Here is a 22,344-nt window from a genome sequence, read left to right as displayed (position 1 = left end):
ATATTTCATAATAAATAAGGTAAATATGTTAAATATTATTAAAATATTTAAAATATATCATAAATTAATTTTGAATTATATATTTCATAATAAATAAGGTAAATATGTTAAATATTATTAAAATATTTAAAATATATCCGATTTTTGTTCCGATTAATCCCCGATTTATCGATTAATCCCCGATTTACCGATTAATCCCTAATCGATACCTAAACCGATTAGTACCGATTACCGATTTTTACAACCATGAGAGGGACTGGTAACTTGTACAAAAAATAATAACCTCAATTCCAACATTTTTTTGGACAAAATTCCAACATTTAATATCATGTTTTCCGGGGTTTAATGTTGGGTTAATTATCGAGCAGAGCACTTACTGCGTCCAAATGTATCAACTGAGTCACTGATTACAAAACGGACTTAAAGAATGGACAAAAAAATATATTAACCCCAGAGTGAAAGAATTGGGAGAATGTAGTAAGGAACGTTTACTAGCAACTACCTCTGCCCTCCCCTGCAATCACTATCCGACTTGCTCCCCTATCAAATCGAGACCCACGAGCAAGAACGATACGCCCTGGAAGAGCAAGAAGTAGAAATGCATTCCCTGAGCCGACAAGAGACTCCTTGCTGAAGCACTCAATAGAAGGAAAGCTAGTGCCAACTCTTTTGTATATAGCCTGTTGTGTTTTTTCCTCTTGGAAACCTTTTTCATTTCGTCTCTTGCTTCGTCTAGATCAGGCATTGAGTTACCCCTTTGAGGTACTGGTTGTTTCTCAGCTAAAGAGACAAGATCACTCTCAGAGGAACGACCCGATTTCTTGGTGACAACCCACTCGTAGGCACTCCCGAGTTGAAATAATCCAGATATCATAGCATTGAACTTGGTAACTGACATGGTGTTCTCGAATAACAGGTAAGGGACAATGAAAGGGAATGACTTTGGCGCTGGGAGTATGTTGAGAAATGACATAGTAGCTGGAATATAGCAGACTACCCATGCTGGGAGTGTAGCCTCTGGTACAAACATTGTCATGGGAAGAATGATGCAAAATAGGGTGAAGGAATAAAATGGAAGTATCAATTTTCTTAATAGGAAGAATAGAAAGATCATATTGAATTTCTTCCATATGCTAATCTGCATCAATCAATGAAATAACATATTACTTTGAGTTTAAGCACTCACATTCACTACAGTCGAGTTTTGGGATGGTGTTTAACAAAGTTGTGTACCTTTGATCGGATAATATCAGGCAAACATAGCCGAAACAAATGCATGGGACCTGAATGCCATCTATGCTGCTGTTTTCTGTAAGCTTCATATGATTCAGGCAATTCACATTGGCACTGCAGATGAAATTGAAACATTATTAATGTACAAGAAATATCTTATAAGCAAGTTTGATTCTTATAAATTCCATTTGGTAGGTTAAAATACCTCTACATCATTGAGGAAGATAAATTTCCATCCTTGGAGATGAGCTCGAACTGCAATGTCCATGTCCTCAACTGTTGTCCTCTCTAACCAGCCACCAGACTCCTCTAATGCCTTTATTCTCCAAACGCCAGCAGTCCCATTGAATCCAAAAAAATTGAGGAAAGTTCCATTAACCTGCTGCTCTACTTCAAAATGAAATGCTAAATTGATGTGCTGCAATCTTGTTAACAGGTTTTCGTCCTTGTTCACAAATGACCATCTCGCCTGAACCAGACCTAACTCCTCGTTACCCTACAAAAAATTATAGAACAATTCAATCCTACTAGGCACAGCCACACATGTAATGTTAATTTTGTAAAGCAAAAAATATCTAATACCTTAAAATGAGGAACTGTCTTCTTAAGAAATTCAGGGGTAGGCTGAAAATCAGCATCGAAGATAGCAACAAACTCATACTCTTTAACATAGCTGCAATTCATTGCAGACTTAAGATTACCAGCTTTATACCCTTCTCTAATAACTCTATGCCTATACAAAATGTTAGCACCTTCCTCTTGCCACTTGTGCACTTCCTCTTTGATCAACAGCTGAGTCGTAGGATCATCCGAATCATCCAGTACTTGAATCAATATATTCGATTTTGGCCAGTCCAAATTGCACACTGCAGCTATTGATTGCTGATAAACCTATCAACCAAAACCAAAATTAATACTAGAACTTTCTTTCCAAATTCAAATCTATCACATATTTATCGCTAACAAGAAATTCAAATTTCACCTCTTTTTCATTGCACATGGGAATTTGAACGAGAACCATCGGGAAGTATCCACCACCATTTCCAGATTCAAGATCATCACCTCCATCACTCAAAACAGGCTTTATATTCCTAAACTTAATCCAAAAACAACCTAAAGACAGAACAACTCTATCCACACTCTGAACAATAAACAAAACTACACAAGCATTTGCAAGAAACTGAAGAGGTGGAGCAAGATAATTCACCCTAATCGAAACCCAACTCAAATAAAGTAAATGAAACACACCCTTGACACCTATAGGCCTCATCAAAGTATATACACATGCAAGCATTTCGAACCCTAATAACAAAACAGACAAAAAAGCAAAAACTTTTAAGAAAATATATAATTTTGATTTTGTGTTGGAGGTTTTCGTGTCAGTTCTACCAGAGGAGATACGGTGGCGTATAGCTGAGGAGAGAGTGAGCAATGCAGCAGCTATTGAGGCTAAACAACCAGCAGCTTTGTGGGCTTTGAGGAGGAGGACCCAAGTGAGTTGTTTGGCGTTTTTGTTACGGTGAGTTTTGGATTCGGAGAAGTTATTAGAGATTAAAATGTCGTCGTCTGAGGTGGTCTCGAGTTCGTACATTGACCAGTTGTTTGGGTTCTCCATTTTTACTACCACTGGTGTTCCTCTGTGTGGTTCTTCAGTCCACCAACTAAAAGAAGGCGACATTTTAATAATGTGCATGGAGTGGAATGGTCTGCAATGGAGAGAGAGAGAGAGAGATGAGTAGAAAACAGGTTTGCAATGTGGAGAGAGATGGGAGCGAGAGAGAGAGAGAGAGAGATGTGTAGAAAATAGGTTTGAAAGGAGAGTGGGAGTGACGGGGGAGAGAGAGAGATTGAGAGAGAGATGATGATGAGTAAAAAACAGGGTAACGAATTGCAGAAAGAATGATAGAATGAAGCAGAGGAAGGTTGGTTAAATAACAAGAATTTAAAAAGATTTAAAAAAACAAGGAAAGATGGTACAGACAGAGACTTCTCAACTTTTTATTATGATTTCTTTATATCGTCTTTTACTGATTTCCTTTTCGTTTTAAGGATAATAATAATTCAGTTTGGCTCCTTGCCAAAAAATAAAACAGCAATCCTTTGGCATAGCATAGAAGGGTGCTAGTCTTTTTTTTTTTTTATCATAGAAGGATGTTTTTTAGTTTTTACTGAATCTGTAAAGTTAACTCCACTAATCAAACCTTCTACATAATACGGTAATACGGTGAACTCTACCACTGCACCACCTTGGTTGATCGTTGCAACTATCTTGACAGAGTACGGAGGTAACATCTGCTAAAGAATAGTATAACATATTTTAATTTACAGAAATTAGAACGTAAAGGAGCACCACATGCAACATTTGTTTCTATATAGTATAATATTTGTTAATGCCTATGCACTTTTGTGTTTGTTAAACTAATTAACTGTCCATAATTTCAGCAAATCAAATCTTTAATTTGGATGACGCATACGTGCTGCCGACCTTGTATCTTTCCCCAAGTCTACAATTACTCCAAAACAAAATGAAAATCTATACATTTCCAAAAGACACAAACATGTGAGATGCGTCCAAAGGTGCATGTGAGATGTGAGTCTCTGCTCTTCCCTTCAGCTTATTTTTTCACGTCTAATTACGAAGACGTAATAAAAAAACTATGTTAAATTCCATGCTTTTTCAGGGGAGAATTTTAGAAAATTATACAAGCTATTTTCAAATCGGGATTACTGAAACATACCGCTCTTATTAACCTAAGAAAGATGCTAGAGTTATCAAAAGCGTTCCCGAATGATGAGTTAACATCGTGCTGTCGGATACTCTCTCATAAATGATATGAACCCCTCGTGCACTAATATAAATCCACAAATAATTAAATGACATGAAACATTACTCTTAAGCTAATATATTAAAAAGAGACGTTCATCTTATCCTCCGCAAATGCCGCTCTAAGCGGAATACAAACTGTTAAGTAACTAGTCACACTAAAACCTTAAGCATTAAGGTGGTAAATGAAGGTCCGAGCAAGATCATGTACTCTTATGTTAAGTAATCAGTCCATCTAAACCTTAAACCTTAAGGTTGTGACTGGTTACTTAACATGGTATCAAAACTCGGTTTAGGGAGGAACTCGGTTTCAGGTCCTCCCACCCCCATTTATTTAATTTAAATATTGTTTGTTGATATTGATATTGGTATTGATTGTATTTATCGTTGTCAATTGTAGCGAAAAATATCGTACGATTGAGAGGAGTGTTAAAAAGTATATAATCATGTTCGGGTCTCTACCACTTTAAAATTTTAGTATGACTGGTTACTTAAAACAAACTAAATGTCCGTATGATTTTGCAAAAAGAAGATGAATGACACATCCACACGTTCACAAAGCCATGTATGTTCATACTAGAGGAAACACTCGTTCGACCAAGATAATGCTACAAAAACAATGTACTGAACTTTTGACTGTTGAACAAACTTCTTCTTTTTATTAGTGCTTCTCATTTAAATACTACAAAATCTTCTAAGCTTTTTGCACCGACAGAAAAATGCACCGATTCTTTTTGTCAGTATCACATACATATAGATTTAAAATTGAATATATAGTAAATTTTCTAAAGAACGTGTACAAAATTTCAAAAGAAATACACCAAAATATTATTTTTAGATGTTAAATGGCTCAAAATATTTTTTTGAGAATAATGACCTGAAATGTCATTAACGGCACTTAGTTTAGAGATTTGTATTTTTTTTTTCAAAAATAAAAACAGTACATCATGTACCGTGATGTACCGTTTTGACACTTTATTTTTTTAATTTTTTTTATAATGTGCAAAATATTAGTTGAAGTTGTGTTTTGGCTCAAAACGACACATCAAATAGCGTTTTGTACCAAAACATTACTTTATCTACCGTTTTGTGCATATAAAAAAATCAAAGTGCCAAAACGCTACACAAAGTATCGTTTTGGGTCTTTTGCATAAACGTTACACGAGGTACCGTTTTGAAGTGACATTTAGCGTCATTATTTTCAGAAGTGATATTTTGTACCATTTTTAATCCCAAAATGATATTTAAGGTCATCACCCAAACTTCAAACATGAGTGAATCATAAGCGTGAATATATTGATTATATAGAGCATCGTAGGCTATTTAACTTTGGCACACTTCGGACAGGGGTGTCAACAGTAAAATAATGTCATGCTGTTCAGAGTTTCACGAGGGACAACAGCACAAAACTGGTGTATGTGCGTATACAAAGTGACACAACTACTGCCATAATGCTACTCTGCAAATATGACTTGATAGCACTAAAAACTACATGAGAAAAAAATTAAATGTCTCAAGATCTCCGAGAGCATGAGCGGCACTATCAGACACTCGAATTTGATCCAATTCACAACCTAATTTGCAAAGACAAAGATTTTCCGACCAGCCTGAGTTTTATTAGAATTCATTCCCTTATAAGTTATAACTAGATATCTAAATTTTAAGGGACTTGACCTTAGTGTTTACAAATACAAACACGACCTAGACCCAGAATTGGGACAAGATCAGCACATACGTGTTGATTATAGAGAGCATCCTATGTTAAGTTTCACAGAAGTAGACAAGTGAGTCAATGTTTTCACGGGAATGGTGATTTGTTGATTTTCAAGTGAACCATCTCACGCATACAATAATATAAGCTGTGACTAGTTTAAACATTCTTCTTACAGCTCTGTCCTCTTCTTTCTAACAGAATTCAAAACATTCAGTGGCACACATACCAATTTCCATATCCTTTCTAAGTTTTAATTAAGTATTTATAATTTTTTGTTTATATCATACAAAAAATTATTAGTAAAAAAGATTTCCGGGCCAGAGAACCTGAAAACCAGACCCGTCCTTCGAGCAGGGCCAAAAATATTACAAAAGCACTGTACCTGAATATTGTGACTATGGGCGACAGATGGATGAATGCACTTTTCAAGCTTATATGATAGGTAATAATTTATTCTAACATGGTTAGAGTGCATAAGGCGGCAGGTAAAAGTTCTCCAAGAAGATGATACAAAAGAGCATTACTTTTTAGTGATATTTTTATAAAGATCTGGATTCTGGACAGCTACTCACTAAATGTATTTAGCAGAAGATCATGCTTAATTAAAAAAAAAATTAACGCGTTACTTTAAGATTTACTTTTAACAACTCATTAATCATTAGATAAGTAAGGGACAGATTAACAATGAATGCACTAACAAGTCTGATTAAATTAATTTAATCAAAAAGAAACAAAGTAAAAAAATTCCAGCCCAAACGAGGAATACGTATGGAAGTGATACTCACAGAAATGAGAAAACCAATGACAAATCTAATCAACTTCAATCCTGAATACTTAAGATTCTCTTAACTAATCATCTTCCTAGGAGTAAACTGTCTAAATTAAGAATAGGAATGTAGTTCAATGAAACATATACACATGAATATTGCAATAACTAAAGTGAGGTGACATGTAAAGTAGGTCTTTCATAGATCATATGTACTTCTGTCATTGATGTTATCTTACCAGGTCAAAAAAATAAACTACAATGATGATTTTGTTGCTGAATAACCATGGGGATTGGGCTAAGTCACTGCATCATTATAAAGTGGCGCACTCTTCTGGATTTCCGAATATTTCAACGGGAAGGCTAGTGCTGAATTCTAGTCTAGGTCATACTAATGATTACCCAAAGTATTAAGCAACAAATTTATCAACAGATAGTCTCCTAAATTAACTTCTTTCTGGAAAGTAGGTACACCAATCCATCTGCACTACATTCCTATCAAACTTCCTGTTCATCAAATATTGTGTGATACCTCCTAACCTATAAGCTTCTATCGTCTCCATCTTGAAACTAATAAAGTTCACATATCCATACATATTCTTACAGAAATAGGTAGTAGTTAACACACATTTTTTCGAGTTCGTCTTTCTATTAAAATTTAGGTATTTTTTATTTTCATGTCCCTGCAATTTTCAGATCAACTTCTAGCAATATTACAACAATAAAGCTAATAAGTTGCACCCCTCAGATGTCACATTGAACTTAAATATCCATTTTGGTTGCATTGAGCTTCCCATGTTTTATTACCAATCAAGTTCTGCATTTGTTTTCAGTTCCCATCTAATGATTAGCCATAAACAGAGTATGCAAGTCATATCCTATATATAAATCACATAAAAGCAAGCTAGCAAGAATTCCAATCTGAAGAAATTTGCTGAGAAACAAAATAAAATATATTTGGATATGTTATTACCAATAATTAATATCTGAAAACCTCAAATAAAAGAGGACCTGAGTGTCTTTCTTCTCTTAATAAAATGTTCCAGGTTCAAAAGTTTAAGAAGATCAGATAGCAAAACCAGAAAAACTGATCTTTGTCGCCAGTTAACTTGGTTATTAAAATTCAGAGAGAACAGCCTCCCAAATAAAAAAGAATTTTGCTAATAAATCTTACATAAACATGATAAAACTCAAAAGTAACTTGAGTGTGTAAACTCTGCAGATTATAAATATAATAACAGCATACACATGAATGGCCCCTTATAATTTTAAAGATAAAAGCCCTCTGTTTTCAACATACATGATCCTCGATAATAAATATATCAATTCTCCCTTATTTTCAATACAGTGAGATACACATATCCTACTTTAAACCCAACACCCTATCATGATATAAATAATTTCCCTGCATCGATAAAAGTGAAAATGACACAACTTCACATTTACGTAAAAAAAAAGTGCAGACTCAACTTCCCATTTTAGGAGCTCTCCTACGTTAAATTATAACTTAGGTCTATAGGTCACTCGCATATAAAGCCACACATGTATAAATATAAGAAGGAAAACGGAATACTGCCAGCCACACATGTATAAATATAAGAAAAATGGAATAACTATAATAGATGGACTAGGCTTCAATGTGTTACAAACATGAATATTGGTACAAACGAAAAACTACTCAAGGTACAGATAATAAATACCTTTGCATAAGCTCAGAAGGAGTGAAAGACACGAGTAAAAGATGCCTAACCTCTCAAGTTAGACACTGACTTGTTTGCCGAGTACAGATTCAACAGAATAGGAACACTCAGAAAAAACCAGCAACTGCATGAACACTTCATTGTTTCCTCTTCCTCTTTGAGCTTTTGTTTGTGCTAGCCTCTATATCTTGATCATTTGGCGAAGACTGATACTTAGCCCCAATAGCAGAACTCCAGATAGCCCTTTCTACATCAGACGGGGTAAATATTTCACCTTCTGCTGATAGTTCCTACAAATAGTTTTCCCAATTAAAGAAGTAGCAGCTCATCAAAATGAATGGAGACTAATTCAAAGAACTGTCTTTCAAAATTGTGATAATGAAACCATTACAAAATAACAAACTTGTGCTTGTAAAAATGATGATGCTAGTTCTAACTGGATAAAATTGGAGCCCAAAAAAATCAACGAACATTCTGATGTGCTTCATGATAGTAAGACTCTGGCTCTCCCTTTTTGATAAGATAAATTGGCACAAACAAGAAATTTTAGGGCTCCAATAATACTTGATTGATAAGATAAAATTGCCACAATCACATACTATTAGGGCTGCATCGCAGTCTACAAAGGAGAATGAAAAAGACAAAAATGTTGGTGAGTAAGATTTTAGATTATTAGAAAATGAAAGAGACTAAGATTGGGTTACAGGACCATAACATCTAAATAAGATTCTAGATTTGATGTCCCTTGAGGCACATCACCTTCTCATTAGAGTTATTTGCTATTTATTTCTCTTTCTCTTTCTTTTTCGTCCTGTCTCCGACCACAGCACAATGTCTTCAAGATTCCACCAGATGGTAGGATTATTAAAAAAAATGAAAACCCCGTGAAAGAACCTCAGGTTAGAGAATTAACAATGTTCTTCCACATAAAATCCAAATTGAAAAAGTAAAGGATTAATAAGTATATTTGGAAAATATTATCAAACAAATTGAACTCTTATAATTATGAATAGAACAGCTTAAGAATAGGTCAGCATGTACTAATGCAATTCACTTATACTCCTTTGGGATAGAAGGAATTGAATGAGGTCAGAATAAATGAAATCTGTACTATTATACTCCCTTCAATTTAACAAACCTAAACTATATCTTAATCCCACCAATCTATTGATGAATTCTCTTTTCTCCCTCCTTCCCATCTCCTTCACAAATCTTATCATATAAAATTTGCTTTTAATCTTTCTTTTTTGGGTATCTCTTCTTATTTATTTTAAACATGAAACCTTAACTAACCTTCGATTTTTCCTGTAATTTCTCCACAAACACAAGATACTGCTTTAGAGTATAATCTTTTGAGTTTCCAAGCGCTGCCTCCATAGCCTACAAATAGCACATATTAAACAAATAGATAAAAATATAGGACATCTCATCACTTTAGGTACATAACAACTTGCATAAACCCTCAACATGAAATTCACCTCATCTGACATGAACGGCGCAACATCAGGAGCATAAGCTGCCAGAACAGCAGAGGCAGTAGCTGGACCTACACCTTTCAATTTAGAAAGCTCCGATATCGCTTTAGAGATATCAGGCAATGACTGAAAAGCCTTTTGAGACGAAGATTTCACTAGTTCCTCATCTAAGGATGACACAAAGTCCAATAACCGTGGCCTGTAAGTTCAAATTAGTCACTAATTAATCACAACACACATTACAATGGCCTATATACAACAAGCACTTTCAAGCATCAATATAAAACATATTAGATTAACAAAAAACAATATATTTAAAATACCTCTGTATTCACTTGATGTACAAAATTGAAAACACAACCACAACTGGAGTTGCGAAATGTAAGAATCAAAATTATTATAAAATATGAGCTCGCATATGCATCACTACAATTATAAGTATACTAATAAACTACTCTCCGGACAATTAACATTGTGCATCGAAAACAAACATGGATTTTATCAACTAGAGATGCAATTAAAAACCATTAATTAAGCTAGCTGAGATACAATTAAATCATATATCATTTACAGAGAGATATGGAGAGAGAGGGAGAGGGAGAGAGAGAGGGAGAGAGGGGGGAGAGATAGAGAGAGGGGGAGAGAGAGAGGGAGAAAGAGAGAGAGAGAGAGAGAGAGAGAGAGAGAGAGAGAGAGAGAGAGAGAGAGGGAGAGGGAGAGAGGGGGGAGGGAGAAAAAGAGAGGGGGGAGGGAGAGAGAGAGGGGGGGAGAGAGAGGGAGGATGAGAGAGAGAGAGGGGTGAGAGAGGGAGAGAGGGAGGGAGAGAGAGAGAGAGAGGGAGAGGTACCTCCATTAATTAACATTTTGCATCGAAAACAAACATGGATTTTATCAACTAGAGATGCAATTAAAAACCATTAATTAAGCTAGCTGAGATACAATTAAATCATATATCATTTACAGAGAGATATGGAGAGAGAGGGAGAGGGAGAGAGAGAGGGAGAGAGGGGGGAGAGATAGAAAGAGGGGGAGAGAGAGGGGGGAGAAAAAGAGAGAGAGAGAGAGAGAGAGAGAGAGAGAGAGAGAGAGAGAGAGAGAGAGAGAGAGAGAGGGAGAGGGGGGGGGAGAGAGAGGGAGGATGAGAGAGATAGGGGGGAGAGAGGGAGAGAGGGAGGGAGAGAGAGAGGGAGAGGTACCTCCATTTACCACGAGTGAGCTTCCATTGCATGAGCTTAGACAGCTCAGAAGTGGTGATGTATGAATTAGGGTTACGTTGGTGAAGAAGAGGAGGGAGTTGCTTGCGGTAATACTCATCGAGAGAGACAAGGTCAGGCTTCTTCTTGTTGTTGACTAGAGATTCGAGCCGAGCTTCATATTCAGACAGGCTTTGTTTCCATACAATTGGATCAGGACATTTGAAATCCATGTCTTCTCAATCTCCTGTACTTCTGATTTTGAGCTTTTCACTTCTGTTTTGAACCAGAGACGGCTGTTTCGGGTGTTTTCTCTTTTCGTTTTCGCGCGCGCTTCCCAATTAGGCAATTGGTGCAGTTTTTTTTCAATTAAACAATGGGTGGGGTGCCGGTCCAAAATACTATATATGTCCCGAAAAACGTTTACCATTTGTGTTGAACGCGTTTGACAATTCACACTTTTGATTGTTAATATCTTTAATTTCGTAGTAGTATTAAATATAAAAATTTCACTGTATTAAAATATTTATAAATACGAATCCAACAAAATCACTCATAACTATATTTGCTTTTATAGATTAGATGTAAATTAATAGTCAATCGCTTACCGTAATAAAAAGTCAAAATGTGAAACATATTAAGGGACAGAGGGAGTATCACTTTAGGGTTAAAAATGATCCAAAATATTACTTTTAAAAAAAAATGACCCTAAATGTCATTTTAAAACGGTACATCCTATAACGTTTATGTAACAGATGCAAAACGGTACATCGTGTTCCGTTTTGACACTTTAATTTTTTTTATATATGCAAAACGGTAGATAAAATAGCATTTTGGTACTTTGATTTTTTTATATATATGCAAAACGGAAGATAAAGTGACGTTTTCGTAGAAAAGCAACAAAAAATATATTTTTAACCTCAAAACGTTACTTTGTGTGACGTTTTTGTATAATTTACAAAACGGTACACGAACACCCGTTATCAAACAACATTTTGGGCCTTTATTCTGAAAAGTGATATTTTGGGCATTTTTTGCTTAAATAGTGATATTTTGATCAATTTCTCCGATTGGTGCAGTTTTTTAAAAAATCAACTAAATATTATTAATACGATAAATCACTCCATAATATGATAAATCACTCCACCACCAAATGGGTAGGCGAAGAGGGCGAAGAGGAGAATACAATCAGAGGTCATTTGGAAATCTGCATTTCATTTCAAACGGTGGATTTCAAATGACAGGATTTGAATTATCATTTCAAATTCTCATATTTATAATAATATTTAAATTATAGTGAATTTCAAATGAAATCCAATTTCAAATTCTCAAACAGAATATTTGATCAAATCCAGAATTTCAAATGAAATTCAGGTTCCCAAACAGGCCATCATGCAATTTAACAAAGTGGATTCAATGTAAGGTAGTGTCCAAATGTAAGAAAGCCCGAATATTTTGGATTTTTATGATCGTAAATGAGTTGATATATTTCTGAACAGTTTAGTTTGTTAAAAAATGTTATTCCCGAATTTAATTTAATTTAATTTATAAACGAGCAAAATATGAACACAATTAGTGATAGACATTCCATCCGTCTCTACCAGATTCGAATCTCGCTTCAAACGGGTCGGGAATTCGGAAAATTTTTCGAGTTCGGGACGAGAAACGAGAAAAATTATATAAAAAATTCGGATATTGGGGCGGGTCGGGGGTTAGGTATCCCCGCCCCATTCCCGACCTGATCCTCGATTATTATATTTAATATAAACAAATAATAATTTATATGTGTATTAATTAAAATATTATGAATAAATATAATGTATATACATTTTGAATTTTAATTTTTTTATTATATTATTTTTTATATTATAATATAATTCAAATAAAATAATTTTAGTATTGGCTTTTATAGTAAATACATTTCGATTCGATTTGATATTTAAAATATGATATTAAATTTAAAACATATTTATATGTTATGATTTTTTAGATTATTTTTATTAAAAATGAATAAAAAATGTGTATAATTTTATTTATTTAGAAAATATTATAATCCATGTTTAGCTGCGGGAATCCCCGTTCCCCGTTAGGGACGGAGATCTAGAAGCAAAATAGCTCCCGTTCAGGGATTAAGGATGGTTCGGAAAATGGGTTAGGCTTTAGGGATCGGGGCGGGGATAACACTCTCTGTCCCTGATCTCGAATTGACCCGATACCTATCACTAAACACTATTTTAAGGTTTGGTTTTTAAATAAGATGAACTTGAGAGGGACGGAGGGGTATTATTTATATATATGTTCGTAAAATGATACATACTTATAAAATAATTTTTAGTAAATAATTGTGTATATATTTATCTGCAAATTAGTTTACCATTTTATTCCCCATTTCTTAATTGATCAAATGTATTAAATTTTTATATTTATAGAATTTAAATTAAAGTAGATGTTAAATATATAACCATTTTATTTAACTTAGTTTTATATATACAATTAACGTGTCTAAGGTATTATGTTAAATAGAAATATCGTACTTTAGTTAAAATCATAATACCAAATACTCAAATTTATTCGCCTGGTTGTACGTTTTTTAAAATTTTAATTTGATGTTTTCATTTATTTAAACATAATTATAAGTGAAACTCATGCAAATATTTGAGAATCGTGAGAATGAGTTTAGAGTATCTCGAACCACGTAGAACCCTTAGCTAAAAATTATTAATACATACTATAAATAAAAAATATAGAGATTATGTAAAAAAAAATCATCTCCAATGGTGCATTCCCTTTGTTTATAAATATAACTAACCTCTTGATAATGATTATATTTGTTAAACTACTATATTTATTGAACTACTACAGACCTGTAATAAATTTGTAAAAAAAAAAAATTAATCACTTATTATCATATTGAAGTAATATATTATATTTATAACAACATAAAATTTTAATAGCATACTATTTTTAAAATATAGCTAACCAATATAGCCAATACCATCGAAAGACAATGCCTTATAGGTTAAATAAATTTTACATATTTTTTTACATGCCCAATTTAGCCGACCAATTATATCTTATAAACTAAATATTTTGTACCGTAATAGATGGATGAAGGCCCACCTAATTATGAGGTTAAAATTGTCAAGAATCATTCAAGTGCTACTCCGTATTTAATTTTGATAGATTGTTATATATCTCTTCCGGTTCAACCGCGTTGACCCCAGAACCTTCTAGTATCGGTCAAGCCCGCCTCTTCTACACCTATAAATACAATTCTCCTCTCCCCCAATTTCTCACGATCATCATATTCTCTCTCTAATCTAAAAAGCCCTAATTTTCTATACACACACAATTTTCTATCTCTCTCTCGTCTTTCGATCCACACATCTTCAAGGTACGATACTTAATTTTTAATGTTATCAATTGATGAATTATATGATTGATTATATGATTTATGTGTACGTATTGTTCTAATTTTTGTGTGTAACTTGTAATCGAGATCTGTGAATGTGTTTTTATGTATTGATTGATGTGTTTTGTGTGTGTAATTTTTTGATTTTGTAATTAGTTTGATCTATCCTGGTTTTTGTAATTTATCGGGTTTATTGCGTGTATTGTAGGGTTATATATTTTGTAATTATGTTGATTGAGATTAGGATGATGAAGATTTAGTTTATACAGGTGATAAACATTGACTAGACATTGAATTTTATTTGTCAAACTTTTTCGATTTTACACTAGTTGTTGTTGCTAGTTATTTTAAACTTTCGAGGTTAAATTACAGCAGCAAATTGAAATAATTAGTGTGGTTGTGTAATATCCAATTTGTAGGATTTTTATTTTAATTAGATCATGTAATTGCAGATGATGAGGTCTTTTAAGTGAGTTTTATTGTGGAAGTTTGTGAATTGAGTGTAATTTGTAACGAACCTTGTTAGTCGGAAACTTTTTTTTTTTTTAATTAGTGTAGTTGTGTAAGTTTGTAGGATTTTCATTTTAATAAGATCATGTAATTGTAGACTATGAATTGGTTAATAATGAACATTGTTAGTTGCAATCTTTTCTAATATAACAGATAGAGTTTTGAATAGTTCTAGACAATATATTTCTACATTCCTTGGATTTAGTTTGTGTGTTTGTGTTTTTATTTATATTTTAGCAGTAGTTTATAGAACCTATTTTCTTATTCGTTTTGCCTCGATTACAGATGCAAATCTTTGTGAAAACTCTTACCGGCAAGACCATAACCCTTGAGGTGGAAAGCTCTGACACTATTGACAATGTCAAAGCTAAGATTCAAGATAAGGAAGGCATTCCTCCCGATCAGCAGAGGCTTATCTTTGCTGGCAAACAGCTCGAGGATGGACGCACCCTAGCTGATTACAATATCCAGAAGGAGTCCACCCTTCATTTGGTTCTGCGTCTGCGCGGAGGCATGCAGATCTTTGTTAAGACCCTTACTGGAAAAACCATAACTCTAGAAGTTGAAAGTTCTGACACTATTGATAATGTCAAAGCCAAGATCCAGGACAAGGAGGGTATCCCGCCAGACCAGCAGAGGCTCATTTTCGCTGGAAAGCAGCTCGAAGATGGTCGCACCCTTGCTGACTATAACATCCAGAAGGAATCAACCCTGCACTTGGTGCTTCGCCTACGTGGTGGCATTTAAATTTTTGTCAAGACTCTCACTGGAAAGACGATTACCTTGGAAGTAGAAAGCTCGGATACAATTGACAATGTGAAGGCAAAAATTCAAGACAAGGAGGGAATCCCTCCTGATCAGCAAAGGCTAATATTTGCTGGTAAGCAGTTGGAGGATGGAAGGACTTTGGCTGATTACAATATTCAGAAGGAGTCGACCCTTCATTTGGTGCTAAGGCTGAGAGGAGGAATGCAGATTTTTGTGAAGACTTTGACAGGAAAGACTATCACCCTGGAGGTGGAGAGCTCGGACACCATTGATAACGTCAAAGCAAAAATTCAGGACAAAGAAGGTATTCCACCAGATCAGCAGAGGCTGATTTTTGCTGGCAAGCAGCTTGAGGATGGTCGTACACTTGCAGACTACAATATCCAGAAGGAATCTACCCTCCACTTAGTTCTCCGCCTCAGAGGAGGGATGCAGATCTTTGTCAAGACTTTGACTGGTAAGACCATTACTCTTGAAGTTGAAAGCTCAGACACGATTGATAATGTGAAGGCGAAGATCCAGGACAAAGAGGGGATCCCACCAGATCAGCAGAGATTGATCTTTGCAGGAAAGCAGTTGGAGGATGGAAGGACTTTGGCAGACTACAACATTCAGAAAGAGTCCACCCTTCACCTTGTTCTTCGTCTCCGAGGTGGTCTGTTTTAGTGTTTTCAGCCTTGCTTAAAATTTATGGCTCTGTTTGATTTCATTGCAGTTTTATGTGCTTGTATTGAAAGATGAAGGATCTAAGTTTTATATTTGTTAATCGTTTAATGTGGATTAGTCAAATGGATTTTGTGAATGGTGAAGACACAACTGCTATATATGTTATAGAAGGTAATGTTCCAAACAGATGATTGAAAAACACAGTGCCTTGTAAGTTTTCTTACTCCAATGTTGTAAAACACGGCCCTGATATCTTTCTCTAACATTGTGAAACTCTTTGTATATGCTGTAAAGTATCACAGAACGAGAGAATAAAAAACGCAACATTTTTTCTGAGCTAGCGCCTGACATCTCGGTATATATTAGAGAAACTATCAAAGGTTGTTTTAAGATTTTAACAATAAGCTCAGTTAGATTAGGTAAATATTCTATTTACTGTTCGACGACATTTTTATAGCTGAATAGTGAATTATTCTGAAAATATATATCAGTTTGCGAAAAAAAATGTTCAAATGCTTTCAGTTTCTCCTTGTCACTCTTTGAATATCAAGATTCAAGTTCACTGGTTCTAAAGTAACCTGGCCTCATTCCCGGCCGGTTCCTTAACTTGGCACTGCAACTGATCAGAGGCACTTCCTTTTGTTCAACAATTCCATCCAAATTTTGTAAAGTGACCTAATGCCAAACGCTAAAATGATACAAGTGATATAAGTTGATTGCCATGTAGGTAAACAGTAAGACTATATTTATAGGAGTAGAATTTTCACATTGCATTTAATAAACATGTTGCTTGTATTGACTATAAATAACCTCACTTGTTACAGATGAAGATGTACAAAAAATAGCTTCAACTTCTTCTTTCTCTCTACACAGCTCTCTTTATCTCCATTTCTGCTCTATTTAGTTTTACAAAAGTTCGATAAAATACTTTTATAGCTAGTATTTTACAACACGTTATTAGCACGAAACCCTGCCGAAACTGAGAAGGTATAATTTTAATTTAAAAATACATATATATGAGTAGACGTGGTTACACGCTCTACATATAATTTTTATATATCTATGACCGAAGTAGACGTGGTTATACCCTCTACTAATAATTTAAATATATATGGCCGGAGCACCGCCTATTAAAATTATTTTACGGTACCATTTAATTTTGGGTAATACCGAAGTTTAGTGGGAACCTTAATTTATAAATTGCATAACTATCGGATAATAACTTTTTGCCCCCAACTAACTTATGCAGGATTGTCCAATTTAATTTATTATTGGTCGGAGATAATCTGCATACGCAGACGTCCGTATGGCGGGTGAAAATCCATTTGTCATTTTATAGATAGATCTGTTTATAATATCAATGATAATAATGATATATACATTGATTATTGCATACTTGTTAACGCACCCGATTAAGTAAAATTTTATGTAATATTTACATTGATGAATTAAAATTTAATAATTTTCGTGTTAATTCAGATTTAGTATGACAAATATTACAAGCTTGTCGTTCGTTTCCTTGGACATTTCTGGCGATAATTATTTATCATGGGTACGAGATGTAAAGTTGCACTTGGGTTCAAAGAAATTTAGCGATACAATAAAGACAGAAAATAAATCCACGGCTGAAGAAAACTTTACCTCCATAATTTTTCTCCGACACCACATGCATGAAGATTTAAAATCTGAGTACTTAGAAGTCGAGGATCCTTTTATTTTATGGGAAAATCTAAAGGATAGGTTCGATCACCGGAAACTAGTTTATCTACCTGCAGCTGAAAATGATTGGGCTAATTTAAGACTTCAGGATTTTAAGAGTGTCCGAGCATATAGCTCTGCTTTGTTCAAAATAAGTACTAGGCTTATTATGTGCGGTGAGAAAGTTACGGAAAAAAGAAAAATCGATAAAACGCTATCAACTTTTCACCCTAACAATATTAACTTAACAGAGATGTACAGGGAGCGCAAATTTACTAAGTTCGGGAATCTTCTATCAACTCTCCTCGTTGCTGCACAGAATCATGAATTGGTGATTAAGAATCATCAATCCCGTCCAACAGGATCTGCCCCATTACCTGAAGTAAATAACATGTCATTCCAGCCGAATGTACGTGAAAAAGGGTATAGAGGTGGACGGGGCCAAGGGCGGTACCGTGGACGAGGTCGAAGCCACGAGCATTTTCGTCCATATAACAACTCTGGTCACCGGAAGTGGCAATCTGAATCACAGAGTAAAAGAAAGGCATCACAAGGAGGAAAAACTGAAAATGTTTGCTATAGGTGCGGCATGAATGGGCACTGGACACGTAATTGTCATACCCCAGATCATCTTGTTAAGTTATACCAATCTTCTCAAAAATCAAAAGAGAAAATGGTAGAAACAAATTTTGCCAACAATAACATAAATGATTTTCCGAGAATCACAACTGGAGGAATAAGTATTAATGGTCCGAATGACCCCAACGAAACTCCCATATGGGAGGCTGAAGATTAGTTTCATATAATTATTATAGTAGTGTGTATTGTGTGCTTTATTTTGTTTGAACTATGTAGTGTGTTATGTTCTTATCAAATAAATTATGTTTCTTAATTATATACAGAATGGATTCTGAAGATATATGCATTGCCGATTGTGGTACAACTCATACGATTCTCCAGAACCAAAAGTATTTTACCCAAATAACCAAAACCAAAGCTCAAGTCGGAATGATTTTCGGCGTATCTAATATAATCGAAAGTTTTGGAAAAGCTAGTTTCGTCCTACCTAACGGTACCTACATACACATTTCAAATGCATTATATTCTAGTAAGTCTACTAGAAATCTTCTTAGTTTTAAAGATATCCGACTCAACAATTTTCACATCAAAACTACCTCTGAGGCTGATAGAGAATATCTTCTTATTACTTCCGCTAATCCTAGCAACAAGAAAATCTTAGAAAAGTTTCACTCACTTTCCTCAGGATTATATATAATGAAAATTAGAACTATTGAGTCACACAATGTCGTTGCTTCCAAACTCATAGATCCAAAATCTTTTACATTTTGGCATGAAAGATTAGGTCATCCTGACGTATTTATGATGCGTCGTATTATAGAGAATTCTACTGGTCATCTTCTTAAAGATTTTAAAGTTCTTTCCAACAATGACCTTCTATGTTCAGCATGTTCTTTAGGAAAATTGATTACTCGACCATCCCCTACTAAAGTACAGCTTGAAAGCCCAATTTTTTTAGAAAGGATCCAAGGGGACATATGTGGACCTATACACCCTTTATCTGACCCATTTAGGTACTTCATGGTATTAATCGATGCCTCTGAAAGGAATATGTCCTAAGTCCAATCATGCATTAGGATTTAAGAATAACTTTTATGTAATCTGTTTTGATTTCATTGATATTAATAAAGACTTATTTTGTTTTTATTACGGGCTTTATCTATTTAAGTGTTTAAATAAGATATATCATAGTTTAGAGTAAAGCTTTTTATGGATTATGATGAGATCATAATAGTGAGACCTAAAAAGATGATAACTCTAAACTTAAATAGTTCCTGGTCATAGGATTACTAACTGGTAATTAATAATCCGCAAAGATCGGTACATACTATGCTTGCTTCATTATGAAGGATGTCTGTTCTCATAGACATTTGTGTGGTGACACTATAGCTAGTATGTAGGTGCTTATTATGGAATAAGTTCACTGAACATGACTCGCACAGCTGAACAACTGATGGAGTTCACTCACGTGTCAGCAGTTGTTCACATAGTGATAGTTGTACAAGTATCCTTAGACTTAAGGTCATCATAGTCATCTTGTGTACACTGAACTATGCTTTGGTTTAGTTCTTAGTCTCCAGGGACAATTATTAGGGCTCTTCTAGGTATAGGAATTTGTACACGAAGATAGTGTATGATCAATAAAGGATCTACCCCTTCCAGTGAAGGAAGCGAATGTTCAAGGCTGATCCACTTATGCTAGTTCAGGAATCTCTGGCCAGAATAAATGAAATTAGAAAGGAGTTTCTAATTTGCATAGAACTACGCATAGTAAATGGTAAGAAAAGTGATTGAATTAGATAGGCTTGACACGAGATCCATGCATTGTATTTAATCGGGACATTGTAGGGTAGAAGGAGTTTATTGTACGGTAACTATTCACTGAATAGGTTCTTGGTATTCTAAGCAGTGAATTCATATTATCCGGATAGTCGCGATATGCTGAGAAGTATCCCTCACGATGTAGAATAAATGTGATTAATTAATTAATCATATTTAATAAATTAGAGAATTTATATAAATAATGATAAAATAGTTTTATTATTATTTATTTCTACTACCGGCTTAATATTGAACCTACAGGGTCACACCATAAAAAGAGAATGATTTAATGGTGGAAGAATTAATTAATAATGGCTAATAATTATTTATTTATGAAATAAATAATTAATTGGCAAATTTAATAATTGATTAAATGAGATTTAATTGATTATAAATTAATTAAGAAAAGTTCTTAATATTATTAATTAAAGGATTTAATTTTTGGAAATTAAATCAAGAGAGAGAATTATTTCTAAAGTGTTTAGAAAAAGGATTAATGATTAAAAGGTGTTTTAATTATTAATGAGAATAATAAATGGGATAATAATAATAATATTTATGGGAAAATTTCAGCTGAAAATTTTGCCTATAAATACACTATTATAGACCCTATTTTATTCTAACCCACACAAAACCCAAAAAGTTTGGAAAACCCAATTCTCTCCACCTCCTTCCTCCTCCTTAACATCGTTTACTTGGTGGATACCGGTGGAGTGCTTCACACTTGAGGAGCAACTGCTAAGGATCTCTGATCGTTGTCTCCGAATTATTTTTAAAGGTTAGATTCGATCCCTCGAATTTTTATTCATGATCTGTATGCTTTTATTTGGATTTTATATGTGTAAAAGTGTTTTGCCATGCCCCCGCTGCGTTTAAAATCCAACAGCCTCAACTGGATGGTCTCATGTTTGTCTTCTCTCAACTCGTAATGATGCTTTTACAAAACTACTTGCCCAAATAATCAAATTACGAGCTCAATTCCCAGATCATTGCATTAAGTCAATTCGTTTAGATAATGCCGACGAATTCACATCTGCAACTTTTGTCGACTATTGCATGTCTGTAGGAATCTCAGTTGAACACCCAGTTCGTCATGTACATACACAAAATGGGTTAGCCGAGTCTTTTATCAAAAGACTCCAACTTATTGCAAGACCGCTGTTGTTGAAAGCAAAATTACATACATCTATTTGGGGTCACGCAATACTTCATGCTGCTAATATTATTAGGATTAGACCAACTTCCTACAACCAACATTCTACGCTACAACTGGTACTTGGTCAAGTTCCTAATATTTCTCATTTCAAAATTTTCGGAAGTGCTGTATATGTGCCGATTGCTCCACCACAAAGATCGAAGATGGGAGCTCAAAGAAGAATAGGTATCTATATTGGTTTTGATTCCACATCTATAATTAGATATCTGGAGCCTCTAACCGAAGACTTATTTACCGCAAGATATGCAGATTGTCATTTTGACGAGTCTATGTTCCCTCCTTTAGGGGGAGATAAACATTCAAACAAGGTTAATCCTGACATAACATGGAATACATCAGGATTATATTTTCTAGATCCACGTACCGGTCATTGCGAACTTGAAGTTAAAAGAATTATTCATATGCAAAATATTGTAACCAAATGTCTAACGCATTTAACGATTCTAGAAATATAACTAAATCTCAAATACCTGCAGTAAATACTCCAGCTAGAATAGATATACCAATTCAAAAATCAGATACAAAAGAATTGGTTACAGAATCAAAGCCACGCCTGAAGCGTGGTAGACCGGTCGGTGCAAAAGATGTTGTACCATGAAAAAGAAAAATAAAGAAAATTGCCCCTGAAGTGGCAAATGCTCCAGAAGAAGCAAATACCCCTAAAGTGGTATTATCTCCTGAAGAGATTCCAGTCCTCGAAGATACGGGATTAAACAATCATGAAATTTCAATAAATTATGTGCATGATATTAAATTATGGGATCGAAGT

The 22,344-nt window shown here is 34.4% G+C and overlaps 5 protein-coding genes across 5 annotated transcripts; 3 read left to right on the top strand and 2 right to left on the bottom strand.

Annotated features, from left to right (window-relative positions):
• Positions 1 to 264: 264 nt before the first annotated feature.
• Positions 265 to 3,139, bottom strand: LOC141693641 (putative xyloglucan glycosyltransferase 12). The gene is made up of 5 exons (XM_074498796.1): positions 2,216 to 3,139; positions 1,816 to 2,124; positions 1,439 to 1,729; positions 1,234 to 1,347; positions 265 to 1,138 (listed from the first exon to the last, which is right to left on the bottom strand). The coding sequence occupies exons 1-5, from the start codon at positions 2,924 to 2,926 to the stop codon at positions 524 to 526; spliced, it is 2,040 nt and encodes a 679-aa protein (XP_074354897.1). The 5' UTR covers positions 2,927 to 3,139; the 3' UTR covers positions 265 to 523.
• Positions 3,140 to 8,133: 4,994 nt separating this feature from the next.
• Positions 8,134 to 11,263, bottom strand: LOC141692576 (uncharacterized). The gene is made up of 4 exons (XM_074497458.1): positions 10,909 to 11,263; positions 9,716 to 9,911; positions 9,531 to 9,617; positions 8,134 to 8,527 (listed from the first exon to the last, which is right to left on the bottom strand). Exons 1-4 carry the CDS (start codon positions 11,136 to 11,138, stop codon positions 8,375 to 8,377), a joined length of 666 nt encoding a protein of 221 aa, XP_074353559.1. The 5' UTR covers positions 11,139 to 11,263; the 3' UTR covers positions 8,134 to 8,374.
• A 2,879-nt stretch (positions 11,264 to 14,142) lies between these two features.
• On the top strand, positions 14,143 to 16,397 carry LOC141688924 (polyubiquitin). The gene is made up of 2 exons (XM_074493069.1): positions 14,143 to 14,299; positions 15,113 to 16,397. The coding sequence occupies exon 2, from the start codon at positions 15,113 to 15,115 to the stop codon at positions 15,572 to 15,574; it is 462 nt and encodes a 153-aa protein (XP_074349170.1). The 5' UTR covers positions 14,143 to 14,299; the 3' UTR covers positions 15,575 to 16,397.
• LOC141688923 (polyubiquitin-like) lies at positions 15,797 to 16,524 on the top strand. Its single transcript, XM_074493068.1, has one exon. It carries the CDS (start codon positions 15,797 to 15,799, stop codon positions 16,259 to 16,261), a length of 465 nt encoding a protein of 154 aa, XP_074349169.1. The 3' UTR covers positions 16,262 to 16,524.
• Positions 16,525 to 17,747: 1,223 nt separating this feature from the next.
• Positions 17,748 to 18,755, top strand: LOC141692089 (uncharacterized). The gene has a single exon (XM_074496829.1). The coding sequence runs from the start codon at positions 17,748 to 17,750 to the stop codon at positions 18,753 to 18,755; it is 1,008 nt and encodes a 335-aa protein (XP_074352930.1).
• The last annotated feature ends 3,589 nt before the right edge of the window (positions 18,756 to 22,344 follow it).

This window comes from Apium graveolens, chromosome 10 (genome assembly GCF_009905375.1).
Source record: "Apium graveolens cultivar Ventura chromosome 10, ASM990537v1, whole genome shotgun sequence".
In the NCBI taxonomy this organism is placed as follows: domain Eukaryota; kingdom Viridiplantae; phylum Streptophyta; class Magnoliopsida; order Apiales; family Apiaceae; genus Apium; species Apium graveolens.
The sequence above is the reverse complement of the archived record's forward strand: the minus strand, read 5'-3'. Positions and strand labels throughout refer to the sequence as shown.